Here is a 20,204-nt window from a genome sequence, read left to right as displayed (position 1 = left end):
TGGACAACGAAGAAGGTGACCTCAGAGTATAACGGGATCTTGATCAAATGGGCCAATGGACTGAGGAGTGGCAGATGGAGTTTAATTTAGATAAATGCAAGGTGCTGAATTTGGGAAAAGCAAATCAAAACAGAACTTACACACTTAATGGTAAGGTCCTAGGGAGTGTTGCTGAACAAAGAGACCTTGGAGTGCAGGTTCATAGCTCCTTGAAAGTGGAGTCGCAGGTAGATAGGATAGTGAAGAAGGCGTTTGGTATTCTTTCCTTTACTGGTCATTGCATTTAGTATAGGAGTTGGGATGTCATGTTGCGGCTGTACAGGTTAGGCCACTTTTGGTATATTGCTTGCAATTCTGGTCTTCTTCCTATCGAAAGGATATTGTGAAACTTGAAAGGGTTCAGAAAAGATTTACAAGGATGTTGCCAGGGTTGGAGGATTTGAGCTAAAGGGACAGACGGAATAGGCTGGAGCTGTTTTCCCTGGAGCGTTGGAGGCTGAGGGGTGACCTTATAGAGGTTTATAAAATCATGAGGGGCATTGATAAGATAAAATAGACAAAGTCTTTTCCCGGAGCTATGGGAGTACATAACTAGAGGGCATAGGTTTGAGGGTGAGAGCGGAAAGATGTAAAAGGGACCCGAGGGACAACTTTTTCACACAGAGGGTGGTGCCTGTATGGAATGAGCTGCCAGAGGAAGTGGTGGAGGCTGGTACAATTGTAGCACTTAAAAGGCATCTGGAAGGGTGCATGAATAGGAAGGGTTTTGAGGTATATGGGCCAAGTGCCAGCAAATGGGACGAGATTAGGTTAGAATATCTGGTCGGCAAGTTGGATCGAAGGGTCTGTTTCCTTGCTGTACATCTCTATGGCTATAAATAAATTTTGTCACCTCCAAGTTTCTAACTTTCAACTCTGCTAACTCTGACTGACTTATCAATTTGTCTAACTCTAATTCTCCTGGCAAGGACATGCTTTAACAAATATCCTCCTGACAACTCCTATCCATGGCCAGTGAAACAATCTCGATATTATGCCCTCCTTTAGATCCATTTTTTAAAAATAATTTTGCATAATTCAAACTGATCTGTGTATCTAAGCCATCAGAATATATGACTCCTAATTCATCTGTATGTTTCTTGTCCATCAAAAAAGGTGCTACTTACCTTCCATAAGCTTAGTGTACTTCTCTCAAGTCAATCAGCTTATGTCCATTTTACCTGCTATCTATAGATTATGTTCATGAAAACGATATTGTAACACAAAGGTTCATTCTTGACCATAACTTCAGTTTTTCTTTAAAGCCAGATTACAGTATTTGACACTGAAAGTGATAAGCAATTCAAAATATTTCCTTTATAATCTTATATACAGTATAATTCACCAATTTTGAGTCCATTAACTGAATAAAAATGTATGTCGTTAAGGTGAATTCTAATGTTTCCCTACATCTGCATTGTTTTAAAAACTACTTTGAATTATATTTGTCCATATTGTTCATCAGCCTGCTTAGGTATGTTATGGTACACCTCTAGAGCACGTCAGGGCTTGAACTTGGACCTTCTGGCTCAGAGATAGGGATGCTACCACTACACCATAAAAGTTGCTAAAAATTGGGAATATTTACAAACTTAATAGGTAAGGTTTGAACCTGTGTTGGGAGACCTCAGTGGTTTCCACTCCATCACCTCAACTACAGCCAACAACAGGCACAAAGATGCATCATTACAATTCATAAATGCTGCACAAATGGAAATCCCACTTTGCATAAGATTTATGCTAATGAGAAATTAAGTAATATGAGTCAGAATTGATTATTCAACAATGTTAGCCGTGATGGTCCAGCTAAACTCCACCTTCCTGCATTATCACACACTGTTATGATGGAGGAGGAGGAGAAATGGGAGGTTGTAAGTGATGCCAGATTAATTAAACAGCTTGAGAGAAGGGGATGACCACCTTGGTACTGTTCACAAAGCAAAGTATTGCTGATTGACGTTTCAGCAAACTATGCATCTGCAATAAAAATTTGGGGGAAATCTTTTGTTTATTTCTGAAGCCTGATTTGTTAGGGTTATCGGCACACAGTGAATGGTGGCTGAGGTAATCAAATTGATCAGAGTTCTTAATTTTTATTCCATAAGTTCATATCAGGGAGTCAGATTGAACCCTGAGGGAATGACCAATTTGCTGTTTACTGTTTCATAAGACAGGGAATTAATGTTCTCTTTACTAGGGCAGGCTAATACATACAATTTGACAGTATTCACAGAATGTAAGATTGAGTGTGAACAAATTGATTTAAGGGGGTTATTTTAAACTTCATTGCCTGGGCATTAAATTAAAGGAATGTACATGCCTGATTTACAGTCCATTGATTTGTATTGAATTCTACAAAAGATGGTCATTCTGCTCCACCAAGTTATCATCCAGCCTGTGAAATTGAAAATTGCCTCCAAATTTCCAGAATGACACCATATGCGCATCAGAGGAGAAACAGCACTGAAATGACAGAATATTCTATTGGGAGAAAGAGTAATTTGCATTCACTTCAGGTTTCCATCATATTTCTTACTTTCGATAAAATGTAGTTTATGGCTCTTTCATTTCCAAATGTCTTTCTGCACATCATATTTATTGGTCCAATCTGTGACTTTGGGCTCTTGGGTTCTGTTGATGCCTTCCATTAAACACTTACACCTAAACATCTATGCACCTTCAAAAGATGTAAACCCCCACCACTCCCTATCGCAGCCACTTGGTGCTTTTATCACTCTGTCCCTATTTCATGGTTCGTTGAAGTATTATGTACTCTGCTCTTGGAGAGTTCTGAAAGGTTGTTCATATCAGAAGGGATTGGATTTTTCCAAGGAGTTTGGAGGATTGTGAAGGCCGAATATCAGAAAGCCTGTGCTATCTTTCATGAGGACTATGGTTAGAATGTTTTGTTTTCCTATAACACCATAGTTGCATTCCCGCGAAACCTCGCTTAATAGAAAACAGCTAAATATAAATAATGGGGCCTATGGAAACAGTGAAATTAGTGGAGACCAGCAAATGATGTCACTCACGATCACTCAGAAATCACCCAGAAGTCGAACACAAAGTAGAGCACAGCCTGAATGAAGGTTGAAACCTTATTTATTAACAACCCAGATGTAAATTTAACATTAAAAATATAAGAAAGCAACTCTCAAACAGTTCCTCTCAAGAAAGCTGCAGCCTGTACAGTACTTCTCACGGAAAGCTGCTCTATCAGAAGCTGATATCGTGCATGCGCAGAACATTATGAAGACCAGGCAGACATCAGTGCTTGCACAGAATGGCTCAGATTTAGGTGTATGCACTGAATGGCACGGAGATTTCAGTGCATGCACAGAATGGCACAGAGATTTCAGTGCATGCACAGAACGGCACAGAGATTTCGGTGTATGCACAGAATGCAACGGAGATTTCAGTGCATGCACAGAACAGCGCAGAGATTTTGGTGCATGCGCAGTACGGCGCAGAGATTTCGGTGCATGCACAGAACAGCGCAGAGATTTCAGTGCATGCACAGAACGGCACAGAGATTTCGGTGCATGCACAGAATGGCATGGAGATTTCAGTGCTTGCACAGAATGGCACAGAAATTTCAGTGCATTTGCAGAACAGCGCAGAGATTTCATTGCATGCACAGAATGGCATGGAGATTTTGGTGCATGCACAGAACAGCACAGAGATTTCAGTGCATGCACAGAATGGCACGGAAATTTCGGTGCATGCACAGAATGGCACAGAGATTTCGGTGCATGCACAGAACGGCACAGAGATTTCAGTGCTTGCACAGAATGGCACGGAAATTTCGGTGCATGCACAGAACAGCGCAGAGATTTTGGTGCATGCGCAGTATGGCGCTGAGATTTCAGTGCATGTGCAGAACAGCACAGAGATTTCAGTGCATGCACAGAATGGCATGGAGATTTCAGTGCTTGCACAGAATGGCATAGAGATTTCAGTGCATTTGCAGAACAGCGCAGAGATTTCATTGCATGCACAGAATGGCATGGAGATTTTGGTGCATGCACAGAACAGCACAGAGATTTCAGTGCATGCACAGAATGGCACGGAAATTTCGGTGCATGCACAGAATGGCACAGAGATTTCGGTGCATGCACAGAACGGCACAGAGATTTCAGTGCTTGCACAGAATGGCACGGAAATTTCGGTGCATGCACAGAACGGCACAGAGATTTTGGTGCATGCGCAGTACGGCGCTGAGATTTCAGTGCATGCACAGAGTGGCACGGAAATTTCGGTGCATGCACAGAACAGCGCAGAGATTTTGGTGCATGCGCAGTATGGCGCTGAGATTTCAGTGCATGTGCAGAACAGCACAGAGATTTCAGTGCATGCACAGAATGGCATGGAGATTTCGGTGCATGCACAGAACAGTGCAGAGATTTCAGTGCCTGCACAGAATGGCACGGAGATTTCAGTGCCTGCACAGAATGGCACGGAGATTTCGGTGCATGCACAGAATGGCACAGAGATTTCGGTGCATGCACAGAATGGCACAGAGATTTCAGTGCATGCACAGAACGGCACAGAGATTTCGGTGCATGCACAGAATGGCATGGAGATTTCGGTGCATGCACAGAACAGCACAGAGATTTCAGTGCTTGCACAGAATGGCATGGAGATTTCAGTGCATTTGCAGAACAGCGCAGAGATTTCATTGCATGCACAGAATGGCATGGAGATTTTGGTGCATGCACAGAACAGCACAGAGATTTCAGTGCATGCACAGAATGGCACGGAAATTTCGGTGCATGCACAGAATGGCACAGAGATTTCAGTGCATGCACAGAATGGCACAGAGATTTCGGTGCATGCACAGAATGGCACGGAGATTTCGGTGCATGCACAGAATGGCACAGAGATTTCAGTGATTGCACAGAATGGCACAGAGATTTCAGTGCATTTGCAGAACAGCACAGAGATTTCAGTGCATGCACAGAATGGCTCGGAAATTTCGGTGCATGCACAGAACAGTGCAGAGATTTTGGTGCATGTGCAGTACGGCGCTGAGATTTCAGTGCATGCACAGAATGGCACGGAAATTCCGGTGCATGCACAGAACAGTGCAGAGATTTTGGTGCATGCGCAGTACGGCGCTGAGATTTCAGTGCATGTGCAGAACAGCACAGAGATTTCAGTGCATGCACAGAATGGCAAAGAGATTTCAGTATTTGCACAGAATGGCACAGAGATTTCAGTGCATTTGCAGAACAACGCAGAGATTTCAGTGCATGTGCAGAATGGCAGAGATTTCAGTGCATGCGCAGAACAAAGCATGCAAACCAATTCCCGCTGGAATCGCGCTATTGCGAACAGAGGTGAGTGTTCTTGAAAATACCATTCCCTAATTCTTCAGCAATGTTATAGGTAAATGGCGCTGTCAAAATGAGTGTTATTCCAGAACTATCCATACTGAACAAAAAGGGAAATGGAGCAATGTTGAGAAGCTCGACACTGAGGAAGGATTCACGAAGGAGGCCATATTCCTGCAGGGAGAATTACTCCCCCTTACATCTCGGCCAGAAACAGTATCTTGGGTGGATACAATTCTCTAAAAAGGTGGTGAATGAACTGTGTCACCTCCACGGCCAGGACAGGTTGCTGCAGGGTCAGGGAAGAGTGGCACTGCCAGTGACTGTGAAGATTATCTCCAAATGCCTATGACTCAGGATCTTCTCAGAGCTAATGGCAATATATCACAGGTCACTGTGTTTTACTGCAGCATTGAAGTAACATATCACATGTCTTTACGTGAGGGAACTCGTAAAACTTGGTTTATCAAAACAGAAGCATAGGGCGTAGGCATGAGACTTTGCCAGGGTTAGCAGGGTTTGTCATGGTTCAGTATGCCATTGTACCTGCATGTGGCTCAGTAAATGCCACATATTAACACCAGTACTGTAAAATGTTCCCTGTCAATTCATTCATGCACATTGGTATGTGGCTATTCTCAGAGCAATATATTGTTAAAAGCCTGCTACTTTGGTATCTTGATGCTTTTGCTCTGTGCTGGTTTCCTATTACTGGTACACATGAATCACCATAATGAAGTAAATGTTTTGTATCAAGTGTCATCACCACGAATCTTTGACACAGATCACCTATTGACATTTCAAAATTTAGTTCCAACATGTACTTTTTAAAAAGAGGACTGATCCAGCCAAAATGACCATGGATGTAAATCCAGTGGCTACTTGAAGAGGGATACCCTGCAATGTCACACATGATTTGAAGTCAAAAATACTTTAAGTGGAGCACTGCAAAGTGAACTGAAATCCCCTGCACATATCTCAATCTTTGAAAAGTCTGGGTGATATACGTATTTGCATTTTATCCTTACATGGTATTCACAGCAGTTGAATTTCAACCCTGGTCTCTGTGTGGGAATGGCCTGATGTGCTAGTATGTGAACTAGGGTGCACTGAAGATCTCACCTTTGGGAACGACCTTTAAACATCCCTGCACTGCAGGTAAAGAAAGGGGTATCGACTGCATCTGACTCTGATTTCTGCTAGCTAACCACTGTCAAAAAGAACCAAGACAACGGAATTTTAATTAAGGTGCAAAGCCAAGAATCTAAGATTTAAGATTTAAACCTCAGTAAACATGAATATTCACTGTAACTGATCCAATGTCTCCTATCTACTCATCACAAATGATTCAGTTAGGCCCTTTTTTTGTAATTTTTAACTTCTTTTTGGACTTGCTTTTTATTTTAAACTATGCTTGTATGTTCTGTGGTGTTATAATTTCTTATTTAGCAACTAATAATCTCACTGCTTTATTAACTCAGAAAGCCTGGTTAAATTGGTTCCTTTTAACAGAGAAATTCATTTGGTTTGGGAGATGGGAATAAAGAAGGCAAACCAGTACACCCCTGATCTCCTGGGAGTTTAACAATTTGAGGTATCTCATCTGGAGCCAGAAGGACTTGTGGAACCTGGTCCTTGGTCCAGTCATAATAGCAGGGCATGTGAACTGTTCCACTCAAATAAATGTGGCCAGCGCACATACAGTTAGACAATGCTGTGCAGCAACTATCGGTATTTGAAAACAATAGTTCTGGTGTTTGGATCATCAGTGGGAGTCCAACCATATTTGATGACTGCATTGATGACTGCATTGGCGCCACCTCGTGCTCCCGCGAGGAGGTTGAGCAATTCATCAACTTCACCAACACATTCCACCCTGACCTTAAATTTACCTGGACCATCTCTGACACCTCTCTCCCCTTCCTGGACCTCTCCATCTCCATCAGTGACGACCGACTTGACACTGACATTTTCTACAAACCCACAGACTCCCACAGCTACCTGGATTATACCTCCTCCCACCCTATCTCTTGCAAAAATACTATCCTGTATTCCCAATTCCTCCGCCTCCGCCGTATCTGCTCCCAGGAGGACCAGTTCCACCATAGAACACACCAGATGGCCTCCTTCTTCAGAGACCGCAATTTCCCTTCCCACTTGGTTAAAGATGCCCTCCAACGCATCTCGTCCACATCCCACACCTCCGCCCTCAGACCCAACCACTCCAACCGCAACAAGGACAGAATGCCCCGGTGCTCACTTTCCACCCTACCAACCTTCACATAAACCAAATCATCCGCCGACATTTCCGCCACCTCCAAACAGACCCCACCACCAGGGATATATTTCCCTCCCCACCCCTCTCCGCCTTCCGCAAAGACCGTTCCCTCCGTGACTACCTGGTCAGGTCCACGCCGCCCCTACAACCCACCCTCTCATCCTGGCACTTTCCTCTGCCACCGCAGGAACTGTAAAACCTGCGCCCACACCTCCTCCATCACCTCTATCCAAGGCCCTAAAGGAGCCTTCCATATCCATCAAAGTTTAACCTGCACATCCACTAATATCATTTATTGTATCCGTTGCTCCCGATGCGGTCTCCTCAACATCGGGGAGACTGGGTGCCTCCTAGCAGAGCGCTTTAGGGAACATCTCCGAGACACCCGCACCAATCAACCAAGCCGCCCCGTGGCCCAACATTTCAACTCCCCCTCCCACTCTGCCGAGGATATGGAGGTGCTGGGCCTCCTCCACTGCCACTCCCTCACCACCAGACGCATGGAGGAAGAACGCCTCATCTTCTGCCTCGGAACACTTCAACCCCAGGGCATCAATGTGGACTTCAACAGCTTCCTCATTTCCCCTTCCCCCACCTCATCCTAGTTTCTAACCTCCAGCTCAACACTGTCCCCTTGTCTTGTCCGGACTTGTCCAACCTGCCCAGCTCCTTTTCCACCTATCCATTCCACCCTCTCCTCCCTGACCTATCACCTTCATCTCCTCCCCCACTGACCTATTGTACTCTATGCTACTCTCTCCCTGACCCCACCCTCCTCTAGCTTATCTCTCCACGCTTCAGGCTCTCTGCCTTTATTCCTGATGAAGGGCTTTTGCCCGAAACGTCAATTTTGCCTGTCCTCGGATGCTGCCTGAACTGCTGTGCTCTTCCAGCACCACTAATCCAGAGTCCAACCATATTTGTCAAGCATGTCACCAAACCTATGGTAGTTTATTGCATGGTAGGCAGCTTGGCTCTCATGCAGTTTCAGCCCTTGCCTCAGGAGTGAGGACCATGACAGTAGGAAGAAGAGAAAGAAGAAGGATGGAAAATAGGAACAGCAGCATAAGGCAAAGGAGAATGGAAGGGACATAAGAGACCCAATCACATCAGACATGCTGTCTGTTAGCAATTAATAAGATTGTAAACCCCACCTCTCCCCACTAAAATCATTTCTAGCTTTTACCAATTCTGATGAGAAGTCATTGACCTGAAAATTTGAAGCTTTTTCTCTCTTTCATAGATTGTGTCAGACCTGCTGAATATCCCCAGCAATCTATGCTTTCACCTGTATCAACTCTTTTTTTTAAGCTGATTGATCTTGAATACGTATTGTCCGACTAGAGTGGAAGGAAAATAAATGCCAAAATAATGATTTCCAGCAGATACATTATGCAGACAACTTTCAAATGCAGAACTAAGTCCAAGAACAGTAGGACTTGTAGTAGGGCTTGCCAAGGTGGGGATCTGGGTCCACAGGGGCCATCAGCAGTTGATATTTTGGCATCGCGAGCTCTGAGGTAGCACTAGCTGTATGGAACCTTCATAGAGTGAGAACAGCTCTACTCCTTACTCTAACCTGCCTCTCTGCTTTGCTTCAGTCTGCATTGAAAAGTGGCTGCAATTTACATGTCTCGAAACAGGGTCACAATTGGAAAATGTTTGGCAAGCACTTTCTTTTACATACCATGTGAGAAATAAAACTATACTCCTGGTTTCAGTGGCTTGGTGGGTAATTCGGTAATGGGGATGAAAGCAGTATCTTCTGGGTGTGCTAGTTTCTACCAGCTTGGCAGTGAAAGTGCAACTGTTTCTATCTGAATCTTTGACTGTGTTAGGGCACAATCAGCTGGTGATGTAGCTCTATCCAGTGACTTTTGCCAGAAAATGCATATATGGAAATGTCATAAGATTTTGAGAAGAATTTACACTTAAGGAGTTCCCATCCTTCCATTAAACACCACTTCATGCAAATATCTACAAGAAATACCTTGTAATCCTTACAAGTAAATGTTGATATTTTAAATGAAGCCCAAGAAAACATGGCAAGGACAGTATTGTCACGTAAGGTATAATCCCTTCAAGACAGGAAGGTTTAGGGACAACATTAGCTGTACAGTATGTAGCACATTGAAAGCATGCAAAACATTCTAATGTTTCTTTCAAAGTGGAAAACAGCTTGACCTTCATTATTATCGTTAAACCCTCATCTAAATTCCTTTGTTTTTACATTGACAATGTCACTATCTAAGGGTATCCTGACATACTGCGCTGTGATATTATAGAAATAAAATAGCTTATTTTCTGTGGCTGTGTGATTGGTTAGTATTAACCTCTGTTGCAATTAGTTAGAGATGGGGTTAGAAATAAAATCCTGTAATTCTGGAATGTTTTCAGTTCAGCAAATTCTTATTTTAAATGAAATGGATTTTGGAAATTGAACAACAGTTGAACAAATTATTTGTTTTCTCTCTGTTATTGACTGCAGGCTGACGGGTAGCTTTGTCCCAGACCTGATTGTAAGCAAGAGCAATCAGATGTGGTTACATCTACAAACTGATGAAAGCATTGGATCAATTGGCTTCAAGATAAACTACAAAGGTAAAAGATGAAAAGCATCTTGCATAACCAGTGTGCATTTGATATTTTAGGACAGTGCTTTATTTCATTCCTTTGAACATTGCCCTGATGTCACTTCATCATCCAAAATGTAAGTCCTGATATTTTGGACAATTCAATGTGAATTGGCTCACAACATACCAACACAAAATATTGCAATCCATTCCCAACATGCACTGTACATGTTGTATGTTCAGAAAATAAAATGCACTTTTAAAACCACTTAATTCCATGCCTTTGCAATGCCAGGAGTTAATCGCCCTCAATAATAAATGAAAAATTAATCTCTCAAATGTCTTCATCATACCAAACAATAACTGACTTTTAAACAGGTCACTGACTTCAGGAAAAGGTGCTAGAAACATCTTTTTTTGTTTAGCTGATATGCTTGGCTATGAGCATTGTTGGTGAGACTAGCATTTATTGTCCATCTCAAACTGCCCTTGAGAAAGTGATAGTGAGTCTAGGTAACTTCATAAACTATCTGTGTACTGTTCAGGGTCATATATTGATATCCTTTCCCTTGGATTTTAAAGGATTACTGCTGAATCCCCATTACTTTAAACTAATCTGTTATAATGATGTGATTTTCAAAGTGAACCAAACAGTTCCATGAAAAGCACGAAACATCTGCAGACATGTTCTGCAGTAGATGTTCCTTTGAAGTCAAATATGCTGCATAAATTAGGTTAATGTTTTAAACTAATTATTGGTTCTAGTAATCAGACCTTGCAGAAAGTCTGAGAATCTCTCCTGTACTAATTGTATATACTGTGCAAGTGCATTTTCATTCTTGGGCCTTATCAACCTGATATGATATGATATCTGTCAGAACTATTTTTTTGAATGTGTATTTATTTCCTGGTTATGGACTATTGTTTAACATATTTAACTAATCATTTGCAGATGAATTATATGATGCCTCCATTTCCGCTGGTAAAGATGCATAAAACAAAGTAATTCAACCACACACGATAACTCTATGACATCAGTGTTTTTATACCTCAAAATGATAATTTACTATAGTGGAGAATTTGAAAATCAAACTAATTAGGGACTTTCCATATTAGTTAACCTCACATGATGAAATCACAATTATTATGCCTTGAGGTTATTTAATTGTCCAGTTGGTATAAATTGGAGATATGATATATATTATGGGTTTAAACTTCTGCTTTGGATTCAGTCACGGGTGTGCCCATAAATTGTGTACAAAATTGTGTTTGTTTCAAAAGGTGTTTATTTTTCCTCACATTTACACTCAAACATTTACAAAACACTCGAGTACAAAATCTAACTTGAAGCCGCACAATTAACTGTTGGTTTATGTATTGTACAGTTTAATATTGTGCTTTAAAATGTCACCCTGTGTCTTTTGAAAAGTGCTAACCATTATGTGTGCGTTGCCACCCATAGCTTCTAATTGTGTCTGATCATTAGGTGCTTATGTGGTCTAATGCGAGTGAGGGTATACATTTTCCAGCTAAACAAGAATCTTGTGGAATAAACAAGATGTAGTTTGTTGCATCTTTGCAATTACTTACAGGTTATGCAAAGAAGCCGTTATGACAAAACTATTCAGAGGGCCAAACCTCATACTTTTTTTCCAGAAGATCCTACTTTATTCTCTCACCAAGTCCTCAAGGCATCAGCACAGTAGTGTTGCTCATTGTACTCAATTATGTATGAACCCTCTCAGATGTATGCACAATTGTAACTTTGTGCACTTTGATGAACACAGGATGATCACAAGTTACATCTTTACAAACACTTTGAGTGCCCTGTCCACTTCTTCAGAGTAATCCCAATTGAGAATGACTATAATAAGGGCAGAATCACTTGTAATTAATATAATTGTGCAGTAGCCAATTTCATGGTAAATAGTTAAAAAATGTACAAATTCAAAAAAATTTACAAAATGTCTGTTGGTATGTTTGCATATCAAATAACTAATTTTAATTTTTAAAACCTGCTTCAATGTTTGCAAATGAGTAAAATCACAAGCAATAATAATTTATTCATCTATGAGGCAGGCATGTCTTTTTGCATGAAATTGGCTTTCACAACAGTGTGTTTTACACCAGTGCAAAAATTGCAGAAAGCCCATTTGCACTGTATGTAATGTATGTCTGAACTTTCAGAATCTTTTGGCTCAGTTCCGGCAAGTTACATGGAAGAAAAAAAGATATCTTTAGATGCAGTATACTTTGAGCTGTCTGGCACAATTGTACAAGTGCAATTCTCCACTTACTGCAATTTCTGGGACCTGACTGCTGCATCTTTATTCAAAATTCCATTAATTGAGCACTGTTGGGACATTGCTCACCTCTCATCAACAGGAAGCACATCAGACTTTTAAAAATTGCACTCTATGAAATATTAATTTTAGTGAGATTAAAGGAACAAGTAAACAGTTAATCATTAATTTCCACGCCTGCCTGACAAAGAAGCCAGTGCAGTGGCATGGTTAAAGGCTGCCTCTAAGCAAGAATTTACCAAGTGCTCGGTATTGTGGCACAGTAAGGCTCTCAAGGACAAGATGAACATTAGATCAGTCTTCACTTTTACTAAATTAGACTCTGAATGATTAACTTCAGTGCGATTATTGCATCAGCTCTGTAGTTAAATCACGTAGCTAAGAAGCTGGTGAGAGGAGGTGGCAAGGTTAAAGGCAGTCCCGGGAAATCTTATTAATTAATTACAGCCACCACCCATTCTTGTTGTGTGCTGAATAGCATTTATTGTAGCTACTTATTGTCTGTGTATATATAACATGTTGAATCAAGCAATTTCAAATTGTGAATAATACTTCCAGAAGAAACAATGCAGTTATTTCTTGATACTTTTACTGACTTTGAGAATTGGGCATCTCTCAAAGGTTCCTTGTGACATTTTATTATATTATTATTAAGCTGGTTATAATAGTTTAAACATTTCTATTTGTTTGAGATTTAGCACAGCAATTGTACTTTACCTATTTTTTGATTGTGCATTTTGTGATCTTCAGTTTTCATAGAAGTATCAAATACATTTTGACAGAATGAATAGTAAAACCCTTTATAGGTGTGTTTATTTTGTATATGTTGATTTTTCCATAGGTTTCTTTCTTCTATATCTATGTCAGACAGCAGAAGACAAGTAATCCCATTCCTTCATCCTCAGATGAATTGTTCTTCATTATAAACATCTCTGTCACAACTGGCTGTGAAATGAATTGTTATTTATTAGTCTGCATCTTCTAAGAACATTCCACTTGAATGTACAAATAATGTTTTCCAACTATTGTTTTCCAGCTATTGGTAAATATATAGCTATAGCTATAGATTGAGACTCTTCAATCTTCAACAAATAAAAACAGATTTCATAAGCGATTTTTTTTGGCAATCAGCAGTCTTTCAAAGGTATAACCATGCTAATACCACAAAGGAATGGATGATTCCAGCTACCTATGACAGTAGTATTTACAGTATTCTGTAAATTAGGGAAAGCAAGGAAATCAAGTGCAGATTTAATGGCAGAATCACAGTTCTGTATTTGACCAACTAATTAATCAGACAAGTTGTCACATGTTGTCAGGCATGTCTTCAATTTTGATCTAAAACAGATTATTGCTTCATGGGATGAGGCTGCTTCATGGGTGTCAGCGAACAGAAAATAAGACTTACGTTTAATATAAATATAGTGCCTTCATGACCTGTGGACAGCCCCAAGTGCTTTAGAGACAATTAAGTACTTTTTGATGTGTAATCAGAAATGTAATAGAGGAAATGTAGCAGTTAATTTGTTCAGAGCAAGTGCTTTAAAAGAGTAATGTAATGATGTGCAGATATTCTGTTTATTTGTTATGTCAAGTGAAGCATAGGTTTTGCAGAATGCAGGACTCTTCAAAACGTTGCCATATGAGATCTACTTTGTCCAATTGAAATGGCTAACAGAGCCTCAAATTGATATCTCATTTGAAAGATGGTACCTTCAATATTGCAGCAATTATGCATCCTAGATTATTATTCCCAGTTCCAAAATTGTGGCTTGAACGCAATCTTCTGGACTCAGAGGTGAGTCCAACCAATATATGGCTAGCACAATTGTAAGACAGTTGTTGTCCCCATCAGTTCCGCGAGTTGTGTTTGCTTGACAATGTTACCCATGTTTATAATGGACATATAATTAACAAGGATTTTCCGATAACATTTTCAGTCTTCTTTATCATATTGCCTATCTTTGATGCACTCGACTAAAAATTCTTTTTAAGAATTTACCATCCATTCTCTATAACCCCTGGTGGCCCACATGCATACTATGAGTTTTTGTACATTATTATGTACTATGACTGTATATAATTCAGCAGCTATCTTTCATGTAAGTTTCTCTTCCATTAACTAACCAGTTTGTGATTCTTAACTTTTGTATTGAATTAGTTTCAATAAGAAATCTTCAATTTCTTCTGGGAATGTCAAACCTTTTGTTGTTCATAATAGACCTGTGACTTTTCTCATGGAAACAAATAACAATGGACCGTTTGTATATTGTGTTACGACACAGCAGTGAACCCTTCTGATAATTAACCCAAACACCCAGAAAAGCTCACATCGCCTCATAATCTGTTAAAGTATGAGTGCAGAGAACTCTCAAATTCCACTATTTAAAGAAAAAAATCAATTTATTCTTTAACTCTAAAATTGAACATTGAACAACTATTTACAACTCTAAGGAGAATGTGAGGTCTGCAGATGCTGGAGATCAGAGCTGGAAATGTGTTGCTGGAATCGACGTTTCGGGCATAAGCCCTTCTTCAGGAAGCCCTTCCTTCCTGAAGAAGGGCTTATGCCCGAAACGTCGATTCTCCTGTTCCCTGGATGCTGCCTGACCTGCTGCGCTTTTCCAGCAACACATTTCCAGCTATTTACAACTCTAAGCCCACATTCTCTTAAATACTAGTTATCTGCCTTCAACTCTATAACAATATACTGTTCCAAGAAACATATATTAAGACTACACCAACTTCATTTCAAATGGCTGTCATCATCAGTGTCTGTCTTCCTCTGGCTGTCGGTCTCCCTGGATGGTCTTCATCTTTTTCTACAAAGATGTTTCATATGAAAAGGATGCCTTCAAAGAAGAGTGCTTTAAACAGCAGTCTGTCTCTAAATGACAGTGACTATCTGTCGATTCCAATTGGTCTCTGTCTAACTTTCCAAAATGTCTGCTTCTTTAAACCCAAAACATTGGATCATTTCATTGGTTTGTGGTTGGCAAAAACAGTAAATTCAAACTTTGATTGGGTTTTAGTATCCTGGGGCATAATTCAAACTGATTGGCTAAATTCAAATTGTTGTCAAAATAGCAACCAAATTGTTATTTGTTTCACAGCCAAATGCTACATATTTTCAACTTTCTAGTACACTCTAAGACTGCTAGTCAATCACATGACAGCTGACTGTGTGCTCTCAGTGCCAAACAGCTTTCACTCTCTCTTAAAGGTACATTACACACTTTCAACTTCATATCAATTGTACAGAAGATTGTCACAGAATATGCATGAATCAAGCAACTTTTAGATGCAGATAGGTTTAAATCTGAAAAAAAAGGTTCTCAGTCTGATGCTTACATCAAAAATATCATTTAACTTTTTTCTCTTTATCATTGTCCATGGACTTGTTGAGTTTTTTTTACCTCTAACCTCAGTTTCAGTTTTTTTTTATTCTAATAAATTTTTGGACCAGAAATAATCTCAGGTGTTATGTCCGAAATACATTCTATTTGTTTTAAATTTTATAAATGTGTTTTTTTCTCTCTCATGTACACTCTCTGTTTTTGCATTCCTTGTAATCATCATGCTTATTGTTTCTAGATATGTTTGATTTTTAAAATATTTTCAAATCTTTGGTTATGACTGTAGAATTAGTTATTTAGTCAGCATGTCATGGCACACATCCTGGCAGGTGGGACTTGATTCTGAGCCTTCTGACTCTATCACTGCACTAGAAGATCCCCCAGAGAGGTGATATAATGGGGACAATTATTGGATCGGTAAAGTAATTGATGAATGAATTCTCTCTTCTGGAAGTTCTTTTTTGATTTTTGTTTCTGCTTATTTTTCAAATAGGTAGTTTTCAGTTACATCAAGCAATACGTTGTTTAGAAATCCCATGGCTTTGAAAGCATAAATTGGGAATTAGAAAACCATTGGTTATGCCAAATGAGTTTTGATTTTTTTTCTGCTGACCATATATTGATGTACAATCCAATTGCCTGTACAGACCAAACATCTGGTATTGATAAGGGCATTACAGTCATTTAAACTTAATGTAATTGACATTCCCTGTTGATGCATAATGCTTTTTTGGAAACTAGTCTATTAAGCAAACAAACCAAACCATTAAATTTTCAGACTGATACTTTTGCACTAAAGCAGAATACCTTGGTGAATTTAGCTTTCCACTATGCGTTCCAATGGTATATGGATACTCCTAATTCCTGAGGTGTAATTTAATCAGAATAAAAGCCACAAGTTTCATACTTCATTCTAATGGCCTCCATCTGAAATCAAGCCCTGTTTTATCTTTGAAAGGTGATCAGTGGAGGAAAGACAGTGCATGTTGTAGCCAAGGCTGGATCAGCATACCAAGAGCAAGGTACAGCAACAAGGCAAATCACTGAAAGAGAAATGAAGCGCCTTGGGAAAAATTAAGAACAGGTGATCCACCTTGGAAGTTAGATAGAAAGACATATTAGGCGGAGGTCAGAGGATGATGGGAATACATGGAGCTTGGGGATAATGCATTGGAGACAGAGGGCTGAATTTTCCCATGGTGTCAGGACCCAACGTGAGCTACATGTAGCCTCAATACCCTGTCAAAGAAATTTTGCATGGTGAACTTCTTCCAAGTTCATCATCCAATTAAGGATAGTAGGCAGACCAAGGGAGCAGGAGACCCAAAGGAATGGACTGTTGTAATGTCTAAACAGCAGGTCTATTAGGGTGCAATTCACGAAGATGGAGATTGAGGTGGCATCTGGAATTGAGGAGCTCCTGCAAGATCTACCACTTCACTAGCTAAATGAAACCCCCGCTGAAAGGTTGGCCCTTGCCGTGAAGTGCATAAGGATGCCAAGAAATTTAACCACTTTAGTCCCTTTCCTTGCAAGAGATTTCCTCCACCGTATTGTCAAGCTCTCAATTCAGTGAGGGCCTAATGTGATATCAGGAAAGCTGTACGACTGGGGGACATGCCCAGTGGGTTGGAGGTTTAGCTGGCTTCTATTCCTGCCTGCCAGGTCGTGCCAATTCCCACGGCAAGCAGTTCCTGGCAACATTGTCCTGAGGTGAAGCAGCACGAGGGAACCATACCAATGGGGTTTCCTGCTACTTTCTCAGCTTCCTCCGTTCCATATTCATCTCCATGGTGACAAGAAGATTCATGTCAGATTGTATGAAATGCAGGAGAGTGATTGGAATTTAGAATTAGTATGTTGATTGATAAGTTTTGATTTTTCCCCACCTATATTATGATTGTTATAACTTCAAGGTGATCAAGATCATTTTGAGATGCGTGGTGGATAATTGTTCTGATGGCAGTGTCTTCTTTTTCCAAAACACATGAGCTGAAGCATTTGGAAATTTTGCGTAACAGATACAAAGATAGACTAATTTGGAAACAGTCATGTCTAGAATTATTTTTTAATCTATATTTTTAAAAAATGAAAAAATAAGTTGATTTGATGGTCTTGACATTTATGGTGAACACAGGATTATATTGTTTAAGTATTGCTGATCATGGATCATTTGTACAACAAAGCTTTGTGTTAAATGGAGCACTTTTATTTTCCCAAGGCAAAGTGGCCTGCCTGACTTAACTGGTTTATGTTGGGAGGAATTCAGGACGGCTAGGGATTTTGACAGACTTACTGGGGTAGAAATTCAATAGCATAACATCCATTTGTCATGCAGAAAGCTGGCATTTCAGCACTCAATAAGGTGGATGAGGTCCACATTCTTGCCATGCAATGAACATATGTTGCATTACAAATTATTTAAAGCAGAATAGAGATGCATTTGTAAATTAATGTCCTCATGCTATTTTGGGGCCCCATATGCAGTGGGCAAACAAGACCATTGCCATTCAAACCTGTCTGCCTTCTTGCTTTGAAAGTGCACTGTGCACATGAAGGAAGTACTAGTTTATTTTTCAAATTCATAGTTGGATCAATTTGCATTAGAGAAAGAGTGGATAGTTTTTATCCTCATGAAAATTATATGACTTCCTTCATTTGATGATCTCTGGAAGACAGATGTTGGGCCTTTCTAACACCAATTGCCTTTTCAGTTGAGAGAGCATGGTCTGGATTCAATTGCCCTTTGAATCAGTGGTTGGCATCATGTACATCATTAATCCATTTGGATGACTGCAATGTAACGGCCTACTAGCTTTGTATGTTCTGCTATTTTTCATGATTGCTGCATCCAGATAGCATTAATCTGAGTGGTTGATTGGCTGGATGGCTGAGCATGGTGCTATTGCTAAAAGTAGTAAAGAAAACCAGTAAAATTTAGAAATGATTGCTATGTTTGTAGTGGACCTCCATCTTGAAGTTTGCAAGATGAATTCAACCAGAATGTGTCATTGACACAATGCACTGTTTTTACTTTCTTGGCAGTGAGTAGTTTGCAATAGTTAAAGTTTCCCTGTAATCTGTAAAAAGAACCTGTTCCTCTTACTGGGTGCTACATTACCTCAGAGAAAATGCTGGGAGTCTTTCATGAGTTGAATATAACTTGAGAAACACTAATTAATAATGCAATAATGGTTAACACAGATTCAAGTTTCTTACAGTTCTACTGATGGCATGATTGAAGAGTTACAAGAGAGGAGCAATGTCCTTTATTGACAGAAGAGAAAGAGATCCTTCATGTTGCAAGGACATTGGAATCAGATAGCTCCAAAGTTCAATGCCATTCATTAAGCCCTGATGATCAGGATGCAGGACTCAAGAATTTCAAAGCCCCTCTTAAATAGTTATAACAAGTGAATTAATCTTTACTAGCCACCAACTTAGATACTGACAATGCGTGTAGTTTACACAGTCGCATTGAGGCAGGATCTGTAGATGGTGAGACACTGCAGCCTGTGTGAGAAACAAAGACAGTGAACCTTCCATTTCAGCTGAAAACAACTCAAATGAGCACATCAATAGGGTAGTATCCTGAAAGGACTGAGACACAAATGCCAGGTGCATTCTGCAACCATGGGGTCAAATATTCATGAAGGAATCCAACATCAAAATTCACACAGAACTTAAACTCTTGAGATTAAACCAATGAAAATAAGTACAATTTTAAATTGATTTGACTACCTGTTTAAAAATGGAATTTTCTTTAATTTTTAAAATTGAATTCAGAAGGCTGTAGGTTTGAGTGTAGCTGTGGTTCCCTTCGTGGGTTCTTTGGTGGTATTGTCCCAATCTCTAGGCCAGATGTCTCTGCATAAGTCACGTCTGGTGCAAAGATGTGTAACAACATCTCTGAAAAAGTTGATTTAAAAATATTATAAGTCAATGTTTTAGCATTGCAGATACTTTGAATCATTTTGTACGTCTGGCCATTACAGTGTTTGAATCTAACTTATTTTTCCAGGCTTCCTATAACAAGCTGTGAATCTGCTTTAGAAATACATCTGCCCATTTTTATGTTTGGGAGATGGTCATTAGAGTCGCAACCACTCCTGCTGTTCCCAAATGATTCAGTCCATCCTGGAATAATGAGTCTAAATGCCCCACAGGAAAGACTAATGACCTTTGATGTCTCAAGCTGGTACAGTATGTGAGAAGCATCATTTGGTGAACTTGTTCATCTCTTTATAATACTCATTCTCACCAGCTTCTGCTTTCGATCAGAATTTTATAACCAAATTGCATTTTACTTTGGTATCCTCCAA

At 40.0% G+C, this 20,204-nt stretch overlaps 1 protein-coding gene across 3 annotated transcripts in view; it reads left to right on the top strand.

Moving 5' to 3' along the window:
- csmd3b (CUB and Sushi multiple domains 3b) overlaps window positions 1-20,204 on the top strand; it is a 1,935,846-nt gene that overhangs the window by 1,378,251 nt on the left and 537,391 nt on the right. For all 3 annotated transcript variants that reach the window (XM_087986040.1, XM_087986041.1, XM_087986039.1), the window contains one exon: window positions 10,139-10,251. In XM_087986040.1, coding sequence (XP_087842166.1) covers window positions 10,139-10,251 — 113 coding nt within the window. The remainder of the gene's footprint in view (window positions 1-10,138; window positions 10,252-20,204) is intronic.

This window comes from Chiloscyllium plagiosum, unplaced genomic scaffold (genome assembly GCF_037043375.1).
Source record: "Chiloscyllium plagiosum isolate Xiang-an unplaced genomic scaffold, Cpla_swu_hap1 HiC_scaffold_4, whole genome shotgun sequence".
Classification (NCBI taxonomy): domain Eukaryota; kingdom Metazoa; phylum Chordata; class Chondrichthyes; order Orectolobiformes; family Hemiscylliidae; genus Chiloscyllium; species Chiloscyllium plagiosum.
Note: the sequence above shows the minus strand (reverse complement) of the source record. Positions and strands in the feature narration are given on the sequence as shown.